Raw genomic sequence first — 15,522 nt, 5'->3', positions numbered from 1 at the left:
ACTGTATAAGTTGCTATGCATCATTTATATTTTCTAGTAAAATGGATTTTAAAATTTGCAGTTCTTTATAAAGTTCGAAAGAATCTATGTCGTTGGGTTTACCTTCCCGAAGTATTGTACCTAAATTATTACAATCGTTGAGCAGGTCCTCTCTTGGCAAAAATTTCAAATAATTGATATTGTAAATAAAACCAAAACGGTCAAAATATTCATTAAGCGCTTTGAATCAACATTCAGTGTCGACTATTACTGCATCTACAATTGTGTTGAAAAAATTTACTTTGTACTGCGTTTCAACAGATTGTATAGGTTCATGCATGAGTTCATAACCACGCTATTTTTTTTTCTTTAAATTAAGACTCAATTTCGTAAGGCTTTTTCCCAAAAACAATTGAGCATCTGCAACGCTTTTCTCAAATCCAGTATCACGGAATTATTGAATCCAAGTACAAAATGAACGTAAAGTATGAACAGTGACTTTTAAGTTTTCTGGAATCGATTGCCATAGTTTACCTATATTATTTACTTAAACAAAATCTCATACCACACATGTATAGCAACAATAAACTTGAAAGTTAAATTCGTTCAAAACTGCATTGCAGTCGCTTAAAATTTCGGAATCACCCGTTTTATTTTTTATTTTTTATTTTTTTGTTAATTCACCTCCCCAAGGCCCAGAAGACCACCACAGACGACTCCTATTCTACTCTCCCACCGTGTCTCTGAAAGAGGTTTTAGTGTTAGTTTCAATTTAGTTTTTGTAAGTTTCCAACGCTGGCTTGACTTCGAAAAGAGTATATAGATTTTATTAATAAAACTGAAATATGTTTCAGCTGTTGTAAAAGAATTAGCTGCATCTATTATTGGAGTAAATTCCAGCTATGACATCCGCACGGTGAGAAAAATGCTCTTGAATTAATGTTAAGTATTCTTGTTCTGACACCTTTATTAATGCCTACCATATTGGCGCCATTATCATATCTCTGTCCTCGACAAATTTGTATATCCAGATCATTTCTCTCTAGTTCTTGTAATATGGAGTTTGCTAAATACTCTCATGTAATTTCCGTTACGGCAATAAAACCAACAAAATGTTTCTCTATCGTTCCAGTGGAGAAATTGCAAAATCTTAACATTATTGATATTTGTTATTGTAAATGTCCATTTTTCAGCAACTAAGTTTATAAATGAATCGCTCAAATGAATTGCTTGCTCTTGATTTACCAAATCGCAAGTTTTATCAATTGACAAATCTTTATTGCGTTTAAACTCTTTTACACAACTGATACATTTGACTCTAAAGCTGGTTCTGTTTCAAAAGCCAAAGAAACTTGGCCAAGAGATTCATCAGAGGACTTCCGAGCAGTAACAGTTGAAAGGGGTTTCTTAAGAAATTTCATCATACTGGAACACATAGCTTGGTCTGATTTCTCTGTTTCAGTCTTTCTTTTTCTTTTCGTTGCACCAGATTCCCATGTTCTTCCTATATCTCTGTTTCTTGTTGGTTTTCCGGACATGATTTTGGACTTATGTTTGGACAAATGAAAAAAATTTTAGTTAGGTACTTGCATAAGTTTTAAGTTTTGATTTTAATTATTTTTTTATGGTATTAACTTTAGGTAAGATAGTTATAAAGGAAGCAAAATATTTTAAATTAACTTTTTAAATATACGTGTAATTAATTAAATAAAGAATTAAATTTTATTTATAACTGTTTGTTTCATTTCGATATATATATATATATATATATATATATATATATATATATATATATATATATATATATATATATATATATATATATATATATATATATATATATATATATATATATATATATATATATATATATATATATATATATACATACTATAAACGATGAAAGATTAGGGCCACACTATATTAGAAAACGGTGTAGCTTATCTTTTAGTGAAAAATGGTACATTTCTTAATATAGTGCGACTTTAGTGACATTTTCTGTAGCCCTAAATCCGCTGTCATATACACACACATATATTCTACTTATAAAAAAAACTCTTGCTTTGCATTTCTTCATCTGACCATATGGTTAATCTTATGGTATCACAGAATCATTCAAGTTTATTAATGAACATGACATTGTAACAATTTTGTCCATTGTAGTAAAGCCATTATTCAGTTTTATCAAATAGTCCAGAGGAATTGTACTTTCATATTTATTTTATATTTATTTTAAATATTACCTATAACTCTCTCTGCATGAATTCGAAATGAGGCTATTTTTTTAGTCTGCTCGTTGACCCAAGAACTAAGCTGGGGTTTTCCTTTGGTAAACTTTACCTCTGCACAGTATAAAACAAAACTGTCTTCAATACTGAATCCTCTGTCAGCCGTGATAACATCACAAGGCAACAACTTTGAAATAATAATGTTTGATATTTATCACTAACGCAACCACGGCATGATTTAGAAATAAAACTTTTAACACCTTGAGGAACTATACCAATAAAAATTTTGACAGTTTTGTAGTGGCTATAGCAAAAAAAATGTTTGGGAACGCGCTGGTGCATTTTTTGGTTGTACCTCAAAGCAGTCTATAACAACACCCACTCTTGTTCCAAAATGGTGTCGGAAACACATTAGGGTAGTCTAAAATAATTGTTCTCTATCAGGCCATTACAAAAGTTCTTTGAGTCTTTAATTTAAAACGTCAATTGTTTTGAAAAACACAGAAGAGACTGTTATGCTACTGACATTAAAACGATAAGCTAAATCATTTACTGTTAGATTAAGTCGAAGATGCAGCAAAGTCAGTGAAAGATGCTAAAAATCTAAGTTTCAATCTTTTACACGGAAGGAAAGGTTTTATGCATTTAAAAAGAGTTAAAAAAAAAACATGTTTGGTAGATAAAACAGGTTTTTTTCGTCTGATACTAACCATTCTATTGTACCAATATTTATAATACACAACTTAGACATCATATTACAAATTTTCGATTTACTATAAGATAATTCTTTATCTATGCTCGCTAAGCTAGTTTGACATGAAGAATCTTTGTAATTATTTTCACAAAAAATATCATAAACTACTTCAATATCATGTAATTTCAAACCATTTAAAATTACATATTGATTTTAAATTACATTCGATTTAACCGGTGTTCGACTCACGGTCGGTAAGTCGAAGACCAATTTTGGTAAAAATCATTTACAAATAAAATGTTATAATAAAAATATTATTTGCATTTTGTAATATATTTTCAGTGAATCACAAAATTTAAAATATATTTATATATTTATTTAATATAATAGTATTCTTTATAGAATGTTTGAAATAAGATAATATTAGAAACATTTATTTCCTCCAACCATTTTTTTCTTCCTTTACTGAAGGCTTCAGTTATTTAACTTTATATTATTTTTTCTAAATGCTTTTAATTGTTTTAATTATTGTAAAATAATAAAAAAGCAATTGTAAAGTCTGTCATATTGTCATGTTAATAACATAAAAGTATTATTATTTCGAAAAGTTTAAGTATGAACTAAGTAACAACCCCCACGTCAAAAGTAAGAAAAAACAAATTTAGGTACCTAATCTGCAAGAATTAGTAAGGTGTCTGCGATACATTTTTTTAAAATAAAATTTAGCAGGTAGATAAAAGATAGATATAAAAAAAATGGAGAATGGTTTTCAAAAAACTCAACAAACTGTTAGTAATATCTTGATGTGAGAACAACAAGGTATTTTTTAAAATCAATAAAACCATTATAAAATTTGATAAATATACAAAAAAGTAAAACGAAAAGAAGGCTGAACTCTTTTACTTCTTAAAAAATATGAAGGCCAATAGTCATTTTTTAAAAAAAAATATTTTTGTATAACGCGACTTTAAAACAGACTTCAAAAAACGTAGCAAAGAATTTTAGCAAAAAACTCGGTTCCGTTAATTGCAATTTCGGCATACATATTACCGGGAATTAACAATAGTAACTTTTTATGTTATCATCTTGATAAAATATTATAAAAGCATATTTACAAATTTTTATGTTAGGAAAACAACAACTTTTGACATTTTTTTTTAGTTAAAAAAGTGCTCTAAGAAAACCTAATGGTCGTTTCACAGAAAACCATGGAGGATCATTTAACCAGGAAATTCACGTCTTCTTTCTTACCAATGTCGTTTATTGGGCTAGAGTCAACGTTAAACCTCGAATCTCTTACCAAAACTCTAACCAATGTACCATGGCTGCTTTTTTTAAAAACTATTTGCTATCAAATAGAATTATGCTGAACTAAAGCGACGAATTGTCAAAGATTTTACAAGCTAATATTTGCGTAAAATTTTATTCGAGTCTAGGTTAAGCAGTTAACTTGAACATCTATAAATTCACCGCAATATAGTGCGGTGAACCAAATTTAACGCACTTAGCTAAGTGCACTAAATCATAACACATTAAAGTAATTGGAATTCATCTTTGATAGATCAATTGATGGGAGTTCAATCAAATGTCTAAAAAGTACATATTGGTCCCATTTTTTAAAACAGGTTTGTAATATTTAAGTAAATAGTTAAGAAAAAGTTTGAAGTTTGCTCCATGTCTAAAAGTTATCTTTCTTTAATATAAAAAAAGCTGGTTTGTTTCCATTTTTACAGCCTACGGACCTGATTGCAAGTCTAATAAAGAAGTGTTAGTATAATATATATCGAATAATATCAATATATAACGTATCATTTTTACAACCTACGGGCCTGATTGCAAGTTTAATAATGTCAGTATAATATATATCGAATAATATCAATATATAGCGTATCAGGTTTCAAATTGTATTACTGATAAAGAAATCTGTACTTAAGTAAGATAGCATTTGGTTTTGACTTTTCCTATTCAATATTTGTTTTGTCTTAATAACTTATCTCAGTATACTTTTAGTTTAATCAAATTTAAAAACAACAAGTGTTGAAGTTGTTTATTCTTGATTTAATTATGCATTTTAAGAACATTGTATAACAATATTTATTTTTCAGAAATCACTTTTTAAAATAATCTACTTGCTATTTAATTTAGACGTAAACGCTTATCGAACGTTTATCTCGGGAGACGTAAGCGTCTGGTGAGCAGATGTCTTTCTTTGAACGGTTTAAAATGGTAGTTAATAATTGTAAACAAAACAAATATATACATATATTATAAAAAAGGTAAGTATACGAATAATGTTAGTATTCCTTCTTATTATCGTTGTTTTAATGAAATCAACTATCATTAAATTTGAACTTATTGAAACGCTTTGTGCAATTCTTTATCAATGAAATACAAACTATTCAAATTTAAAATACGGTTTCATTAATTAAAGTTTAAATTTTTAATAATTAATTTTAATTTAGAGAACTTACATGTTTTGAAAAATAATTAAAAATTTGTTTCTCGTAAAATTAGTCATAATGAGCATATAAGGAAAGCTGTGAAGCAATAAATTTTTTTTTCAAAACTAATCAATATTCAAAAGATTTCCAAAATGAAATGGATCCTAATTTCTGTTATTTAAATTGCCTCCAATTTCAATGTGTTGTAAAATTGTAAATTATTTTTCATATTATCTTTAAAAAGATTTAAGTGCTTTTTTGTTTTTTTTGTTTCCAAATCGTTATATAAAATTATCCATTAGTGTACCTTGAGGCTTTGTAATTGCCTGTTGCCTTTTTTTATTTTATTCATGATCTTAATAATCAAGATAATAATCTTCAAGTTTTCAACAGCTTACTGTTTTGTTGATAACATCAACTTGCTCTTATCAATGAGTTATTGATAAAATACATAAATCATATTCTGTTTAATCTTATTCAGACAATAATTTTTTTTATCAAATTGTTAATAAAAATTAACAGATCTAATTCTTCTGGTTTTCAATCTTACTGCAAAACTAAATTTTTTTTTAAATTCAGGCCAAAATAAGGTGTATAAAAACTTAAATTTCAGAAAAAAGTTTATCCTATTAAATCTGAATTTCCTTGGGATAAAAATTGACTCAAATTTCCCTTGAATTCATTTATTAAAATTATTAATATAATATTAACACATCAAATTAACAAATGTAATTCCTATGGTTTTCAGTCTGCTGTTTTTAATATTTTCATTAAGTTTTTTTTTTGTTAGTATATTTTTAAATTCGTTATTTATCTCGGGATTCAGTTTTCTATTCTGTACTTTATCATAACGTTTGGTGCTACTGTCATTATTTTAATAAATAAAATTTTATTACTATTATTATTGTTACTACTATCATTATATATGCAGCCCAGTTGGCAGTAAGGGTCAGCATTTAATAATGCTGACCTTACGGCTGACTTAGAAGTTGACCCTTTTTTGTCAACCTCATTTCTATGGTTTATGGTAAAACCTTTGTATCAAATATTTTTTGCCGATTTGATGCCAACCTCTAAAAGAATAAGGTTGACAAATTATTGCCAACCTCATTTTTTCTAATTCTGAGGGCTGTATATGTATATATATTTTTTGTAATTCACCTCCCCAAGGCCAAGAAGGCCACTATAGATGAGGAGGCTACTAATGGTTATAACCCTCTCTTAACTCTATAACTCTGAAACACAAACCTTGACAAACAAGGCCAATGCACGGAGAAACAAGTTGAGCGTGGTACTACCAGGGACATGGTGGGAATCGAACTTGGAACCTCTTGCTTATGAAGCAAGTGCTCTACCACTACACCACTACTACTACCACTACAACACTACACAATAATTTTTATATAGCTTTGATATTTATTTATATTATTACTATTGCTACTTTTACTATCATCATTATAGTAATTATCATTATCACTACAATCATATATAAATAATAAAAATAATTATAATTACTACTAAAATTATTTTATTATTATGTTATTATTATTACTCTTTTAATCATTGTTTGTATTTATATCTATTGTAACTTCTGTACTATTATAATTTTCCTTGAAGTATAACATCTTATTTCCAAATATATTTGATTTGATTGGAATAACATGGTATTTAAAGTCAGGGATTTTATTGTAAGGGATTTAGTAGCAAGAGTTATGAGTTTTTTCACTATTTTGAAATTTAAGTAAGCATAAATTGCTTCTGTTCTGACCTAATTATGCACTAGTAGATATCTTTCAGAGGCTGAGGAGCATTACTTGAAAAAATAGCACTACTTGAAAAAGTAGAAAAACTGTAAAGAGTTAAAGGATCAGAAAGACAGAATTACTGATATCTTGCACAATCAAAAAATGTCAAGGCAAGTTTTGACCTATAAGACCCAGAGTAAATAATCAAACAATTAAAAAAAAAAGAAAAAGTAGCCTAGTAGATGAGAGAAGAAGAATATTTTTCCAATATGATATCTCCGTCTAATGCTTTTGCTCTTTAGATATAATATAGCACAAATAACAGCCAATATTAATTAATAAAGAATTCTAGCAAAATACAAACCTATCTATTATAATCTAGATATCAGTATGCAAATGGTAGTGTTTTTACACTAGGTATCAATAAGTGAAATGGTAAATCAAAGTTGTTTAGGGTTGCCGTTGTCACAGCTTTTCTATAGGAGAAACTAGTCAAAATTTTAATTTTGATTAATTTAGTGCTATGCACCTACATTCCCTGGATAATGGTAACCCTTGTTTATTTATAAATAGTAAAATTGCAAAACATTAAGTAAACACTAAATGATAGTTGTAAAAATAATGGTTATATATATTTTTTTATTATTCACCTTCCCAAGGCCGAGAGAGCCACTACAGTTGAGGAGGCTACTTTTTGTGGTTGCAACCCTCTCTCAACTCTATAACTCCGAAACACCAACCTCGATAAACAAGGCAGGTGCGCGGAGAAACAAGTTGAGCGTGGTACTACTAGGGACGTGGTCGAGATTGAACTTGGAATCAGATTTAATAGAATAAATGCAGTAATTATAATGATGATGATAATAATAATAACATACAATAATAATTATTAAATAATAATAAAAAAAAAGTTTTAATTTTAATAATAATAGCAATAAAGGTATATACAAGATAAGTTTTTATTAAAGTTAAAGGAAACAAAATGCAGCAATTGTTTTGGTAATCGAGCATTATCCCACTATGATCCTAAACTTTGGAATATACTTCCAAATAACATCCGTAACAAAAAAAAACACAACTATTTATAAGAAAAAACTAAAATCTTATTTAATGGTGAATGGTGAACTATTCCACAAGAAAACTCTTGAATGTTAAATTAAAATCTCTTGAACATTAGTATTAAAAATTTTACTAGTATAATATTTTGTTGCACAGCTGAGCAAGTGTTTTGCCAACTTTATCCACTATTCTGGAAAAACACAGTAGCTGTAGATAAACATATGTATTTATTTATTAATTTATTAAAAAAATTAATAATTAAAACTTTCAGCTCTGTTTTTTTTTATTCGTACTTTTTATTTCATCTAAGAAATGATAATATAATAATAAGAAATGATAATAAGCTTTTTTCTTTATTTATATTCTTTTTTATTTTTCTTTTTAACAGTTCATTTTTTTTTTTTTAGGATTTTGATTTCTCTTGATTTTTTATTTTTTTCCTAATTTTTTTAGTTTCCATTTTTTTTTTTTTTTTTTTGTTTAAGTATTATTTTTTCATTTTGTCCATGTTTCCCAAAAATATTTAATAACTTTCTCCTTTTCTTAACCCCTTAAGTACCGATATTTTTTCAAATAAATGCACCAAAAAAATCAATTTTTTTTTTATGCTTAGAACTTAGATAGGGACATATTAAGAATAAAAAAAAGTCTGTTATAAATCTAAATATTATTAATTTGATTGATTCTTAGTTGATTTAAAATAATAATTTTGTTATAAGATTATTTTCACGAATTATTTCGGGCTAATACATAATGAAACGTAAAATATGTGACCGCCCGAGTTATCTCGGGTTCGGTCTTTTTGGACCATATAGCATGACCTGAGATAACTCGGGCCTGGTCCTTAAGGGGTTAATTTTTTGAATAACATTTCACATTGCAGAAGTTTTAAAAATTACAAGTCCTAAATATGGACAAACAAAAAAAAGACAAACAAACAAAACAAAGTGTTTCTGACCATTAATACCTTTTGTTTCATTTGTCAAATTTAAAGTCTGTTTGATTGAACCACATAAAGAATTTACTTTGCATTAACCTTCTGGTAAGAGTACTTCAATCTGAATTTGAAAGAGATGTTTTTTAAGTACTTATATCTGTACAACCTTAAGATGTTTAAATTTCTTTAAATGTTCTTTTTTTAATTTGATTGCCACTTTATTTGAAAAATTTTTAAAATTGTTTTATCTATTTTTTAATTTGTTGGTAAACTGCAACATTTTTAGGCATAAAACAATGTAGTGATAATATACAACCATGCATTATATTGGGAATTTTGCAAAAAGTGTAGCTGGTTTATATAACCAAATAAACTCTGCCACATTGACAGGTGCTATTGATATAATGGTTATAAAGCATCCTGATGGCACATATGTCGGAAGTCCTTTTCATGTTCGCTTTGGAAAGCTTGGAGTTCTACGCAGTCGTGAGAAAATAGTATGTATAGTCATTTAAACAAAATTTCAGCAATATATATATATATATATATATATATATATATATATATATATATATATATATATATATATATATATATATATATATATATATATATATATATATATATATATATATATATATATATATGTATATATATATATAAAATATATATATATATATAAATATGTATATATATATATATGTATATATATAAATATGTATATATATACATATATATTTATATATATATATATATATATGTATATAAATATAAATATATATATATATATATGTATATAAATATAAATATATATATATATATATGTATATAAATATAAATATATATATATATATATATATATATATATATATATATATATAATATGTATATATAAATATATATATATATATATATTTATATATATGTATATATATAATAGTATATATAAATATATATATATATACGCATACACACTTTAACTCAAGGTAGATGTTATGATAAATGATGAAGAAGTAAATCTTCACATGAAGCTTGGTGAAGCGGGTGAAGCTTTTTTTGTGGAAACTGTTAAAGATAATGAATGTGTTCCTAGTCAGCTTGCTACCTCTCCAATTCCTTCTCCTACAATATTTTTTCAACATTTAGAAAATAAGTATGTAAGTGCATTAAAGATTTGCTTTAGTTTTTACTTTTAATACATGATAATATTAGAGTCTAAATATTATTAGTATATAACTTCATATAGCTGAAAATGCAATTGATATAGATTGTTTGGACAGTGTTAATACACACACACACACACACACACACACACACACACACACACACACACACACACACACACACACACACACACACACACACACACACACACATTTTTCATTTGGTCTTTCAATTAACTATTTTCCAAGCATGGAGAAAATCAACTTCAAACTTTTTTATGTTATATTTTTGCCAAATGCTATTTTTTGGCCGAAAATTAGACTAAAGTCATAATAATTTTTCAGTCAGTATGACAATTTGTGGGGCTGTGAGTTTGTGGTCTTTTTTGAGAATGTTAGAGGTTTGTGTTGTATTTTGTGCAATTTTGATTTATTATTATAACGAAAATAATACAGTTTTATAAAAAAATTTTAAAAATTCGAAAAATAAAGCTATGCAAAGTTTAGAGAGCCCTTATTTTAGAGATGATTGACAATTTCTGTTTCCCCAACCACTATGATATTTTGCACAATATCTGCATTTGATATCATTATTAAAATTTGTTTGCAACTTTCTCTATGCTTAAACCATTGATAAAATTACCCCTAGATTTATTTCTTTTTCATTGTGAAAATAGATTTTTTATGTTTATAACTATGTTTAATTTGTAAATATTAAATAGTGTCTTTTACCCAATGTATGTTATAAGTTTATTTAAATATTGTAAGAATTCTTTGCAGTTTTTTAATTACTTTTAAAGTTTTTCCTTGTCATATGTTCAATTATAATTATAACTTATTTTAAAATTTTCAGGCAGTTAAAGATGAAAAAACCAAGACAGAAGTTTCTATTACAGACAATCATGTATTATTTTGACTTATTTTTTATTATATTAATCTATCTCTCTCTCTCTCACTCTCTCTCTCTCTCTCACTCTCTCACTCTCTCTCTCTATATATATATAAATAATATATATATATATATATATATATATATATATATATATATATATATATATATATATATATATATATATATATATATATATATATATATATATATATATTAGGGCGGGTCAAGTTTTTTTTTTAAGAAGCAGCATATTGTGAGGGGTTCCTATATATGTGTATAGGATGTATACCAGTTTTTAGGTCTGTGCTAGCCTCCGTAGGGGTTGCACACAAAATCTGATTTTTATGCATTTTAAAGAAAAAGGGGGTATTAGAAACTTTTATATATAACTATTTTATAATTGTTTTATTTTATTTTATATAATTGTAATTAAATAGATATACTACAAAAATGTTCTACTAAAATACTGTTTAGGTATTTTATTAGAATAAAGGATTTAAGATGTTTAAAAAGGATATAAGCTTTAAAATGCTTTCTGTTCATATATATTACCTTTTCTAAGCAAAAAAACAAAACTTTTAGAAATATAATAGAATGAAATAGAAAATATAAATAGAAAAAAAATAGAATGAAAAATTATAGGCTGCAAAAATATATTTTTATAAATGTCTTATTTCCATTGCGCTTTCCCATCAAGTTTAGGCATTTTTCCCCTGGACTCCAACAGGTTTTTTCACATTTGTGACGTTTTTCGTAGCCGTATCTATTTTTTGATGCCTTTGTAACTACTCCAACTATTCTTTCCGTATTCTGAATATGACAAGGATACTTTGGAATACTTAATGGAGTGTCATTGGCTTTCAAAATATCTTCATTTGAATAGTCATTCAGTAAAGGTGATGAATGAACTTCCTCGATGTCCCAATTTATTAATTCACAGTAATCTATGGCTCCAAGATTTAATGTTGTAGGAAGTTTGAAATGTCTATTGGATTCGCTAGTAAACTGGATTTAAGTATCCTTTGAATGGCTGTAGTTCTAACTTGTTTTCTTTCATCACTTATCATGGCCAATAAAATGTTCTCTGGGTTAGCAAAATATGAGTTTTGCTTCAAAACTTGCTCCATTACCTCCTTATATTTTACATCAATAATTGCATTTTTAACTAGTTGAACAATATGCCAAAAATTTTGAGCACCATTGATTGCCAAATAATTTGATTTGATTTGGAACCATCCCGGTGCAAAGCATTGCATAATTATTGTAACCAAGTCAATAAGTTCATTTGTTAGCTTTTCTGTAGAAATGTATAATCATAGAATACGATTTGCTCTTGTGAGCAACAAAAATGCTGTAAGGATAAACATATAAATATATATATATATATATGTAATATATATATATATTTATATATATATAATATATATATATATATATATATAAAATAATATATATATATATAATATATATATATATATATATATATATATATATATATATATATATATATATATATATATATATATATATATATATATATAGATAGATATATATATATATATATATATATATATATATATATATATATATATATATATATATATATATATATATATATATATATATGTATATATATATATATATATATATATATATAAAAAATATATATCAGGGCTTGTGATGAAGAAAATCGTCAAGCGTGTTATATCGCGCTCATAAAATTAGAATATGTTTTCATTGAGTGTGATTATGTTCGCTTGAGATAATGTTGGCAAGCGCGATCATGAAAATTGCTGAAGGTGATGCTCATAAAAAGCTTTTTATTTTTTAAATCTTTTTTATTTGTTACATAATTCTTTCGTCAAAAAATGTTTGAATTAGTATCACACTCATGAAACTACTTCAACAAAGTAGATTTTTATACTTCTAAACTTCTTGTATATTGTCAGATCGCAATTTTATTTTTAACTATTTATGTTATAAAACAGTAATATCAAACAAAAACGCAACTTCTTATTGATTTAGTATTGAAGTATAATTTAGTGACTTAGTTTTGCTTTGTTGTTTTGATATATGTTTTTTAAAATCTTATGCTGTAAACTTAATTAACGGTTAATGGTTTTTATATTTCTTGATATTTTTTATTCAAATTAATTATTTAATTTTTTTAGATAGCTATGTATCTATATTATAACTATAGGGTTATTCCATATCAAATCACCTAAAAGCTCCCAGTGTACCATCTCAGATTTGCTTTAAATTTTGACCACACACAGATCTTATGAAAAAAATACAATCCAGAAAATTTCAGCTTGATTGACCGATTTGTTCAATAGTTATGATGGAATTAAAAATGACCAAAATCCGAAAAATTTGTGTATCAGGAGCTTACAGCAGTTTTTTTCGATTTTTGACAAACCATAACTTTTTAAATAAAGATGGTGATCACCTGAAATTTTGTAGGGTAATAGTTTTTCACCCAAATAATCCATTATTGCAGTTGTTTTTGACTGATTTTTTTACGGTTTTTGAGTTATTGTACCTTAAAGTTGCTAAATATTACAACACTATAAATATTTTTTCCAACTTTATCGAGTTACAGTTTAATACTTACTTACAGAAAGCGGATTTTTTTGTTACCTTTGTGTACTTAGGGTCACCACTTGTTAAAATAATCAAAACTATGCATTAAAAATTAATTTAGCACATGCAGCAGCCTATTAAAAAATCACTTTTTTTTTAAATTATGATAAATTACATCGACTTTGCTGGCATAGAAAGTAGCGTAAACAGTTGAAATAAATTATGAAACTTTTTAATGTTGAGGTTCTATATAAAAACAATCACCATAAAAAATTTAAAGATCTATACTCTATCTTATGACATGATTGTAGCCTTTTGAGAGTGATGATATTTTCAAAAGGAGAATGTTATTAGACTATGAGCTAGCCTTAGGTCGTAGTCTAATAATTAGTCATAGGAATGACAGTAGTATATTTTTTATTTATCTGTGAATGAATATATTCAGTTTTCTTTTTAATGACATAATGTCCTAATTTGTACTAATAATAATGACATAATCAGTGTCATAATCAGTGTCATAATCAGTGTCTGATATTAGTTAGTTTCTTTGAGATTTAATATGTTTACGTCTTTTTTAAACTTTTTAGATTAATAATAAAAATAAAAAAATAGTAAAAAATGACAGAGAAATGTTGTGTGGGGAAAGTTTTAAATGAAGGTTGCGACAAAACATATTATTGTAGAATGATTGGAAGAATAAAACTAAAAGATATTGTGAACACAGATGTTGAAATTTTAATTCAAAGAATTGGACATACTTTTAAACTAAATGAGGAGATATGTTTTCACTATGAAAAAGCCTATATTTCTAGATATGAAGCGCTTCAAAAATACTGCTGTGATCCGTTTAAAGTCCACAAGAAAAAAATTATTAAGGGATTGTGTAAAGTCGATATTTCAACAGCAAGTCAACTTAAGATCAAACCTGGTCAAAAACTTTGCACTGACTGTTTGAATGAATTCAAACTTGAACAAATTACAGAAATATTTAGTCAAGAAGGTGAAGACAAAGATGTTGATGATGAGGAGTTTAGTTCTTCAGACTTAAATAAGACAGTTTTAAATAAGAGTGCTTCTTTACTGGAAGTATCTCCTCTAAAAAATGTAAGTAAACGTGACAAATTAGAATATGGAAAGTAAAAAGTTAAAAAACTGGAAACAAGTATGACAAACCTAGTAGCATCCGCATTGGATATAGACCCAAAAGAAATAATATCGGAGAAAAAGCAAAAGTGCATTAACTGTAATGATTTAGACAAAATTTTAGATGTAATAAAGGAAAAAGTAAAAATCAGTTTATATGAAGAAAAATTTCAGTTACTAACATTAACTCCTGATAGTTAGTCAATTAAAAAACTTGCAATGCATTTTCAGTTTCAGACCATCTTGTTAAGAAAACCAGAAAGCTGAAAAATGAAAAGGGAATACTTGCTAAACCTGAGGCTAAAAAAGGACATCCTTTGGAGGATATTGTCAAGCAGAGAGTCATTGAAATATATGAATCTGACGAATACACTAGACAATGTCCAGGAAAAAAAGACTTTGTTTCTGTGCGTATAAATAATGTTAAAGTTCATAAACAAAAACGCTTAATTTTAGTTTGTTTAAAAGAACTTCATCTGGAATTTAAGAAGTTATACCCTGAACACAAAGTTGGATTCAGCAAGTTCTGTGAACTAAGGCCAAAGTGGTGCCTTACTGTTGATAGTAGTGGAAGCCACTCAGTTTGTGTATATTCTTACCATCAGAATGCTAAGTTGATGTTCTCTGCTCTTCCTAACAGCCATTTAATATATTACAT

At 26.6% G+C, this 15,522-nt stretch overlaps 1 protein-coding gene across 3 annotated transcripts in view; it reads left to right on the top strand.

Annotated features, from left to right (window-relative positions):
* Window positions 1-5,045: 5,045 nt before the first annotated feature.
* LOC100214900 (phosphatidate phosphatase LPIN1) overlaps window positions 5,046-15,522 on the top strand; it is a 65,846-nt gene continuing 55,369 nt past the window's right edge. The window contains exons 1-4 of one of the 3 annotated variants that reach the window (XM_065795335.1): window positions 5,046-5,177; window positions 9,370-9,580; window positions 10,070-10,240; window positions 11,100-11,150. In XM_065795335.1, coding sequence (XP_065651407.1) covers window positions 9,401-9,580; window positions 10,070-10,240; window positions 11,100-11,150 — 402 coding nt within the window. In that variant the 5' untranslated portion in view covers window positions 5,046-5,177; window positions 9,370-9,400. Of the gene's footprint in view, window positions 5,178-9,369; window positions 9,585-10,069; window positions 10,241-11,099; window positions 11,151-15,522 lie in introns of all 3 variants that reach the window. The other 2 variants (XM_065795336.1, XM_065795337.1) reach the window with 2 other exon arrangements.

The sequence above is a fragment of the Hydra vulgaris genome, chromosome 04, assembly GCF_038396675.1.
Source record: "Hydra vulgaris chromosome 04, alternate assembly HydraT2T_AEP".
Lineage (NCBI taxonomy): Eukaryota > Metazoa > Cnidaria > Hydrozoa > Anthoathecata > Hydridae > Hydra > Hydra vulgaris.
Note: the sequence above shows the minus strand (reverse complement) of the source record. Positions and strands in the feature narration are given on the sequence as shown.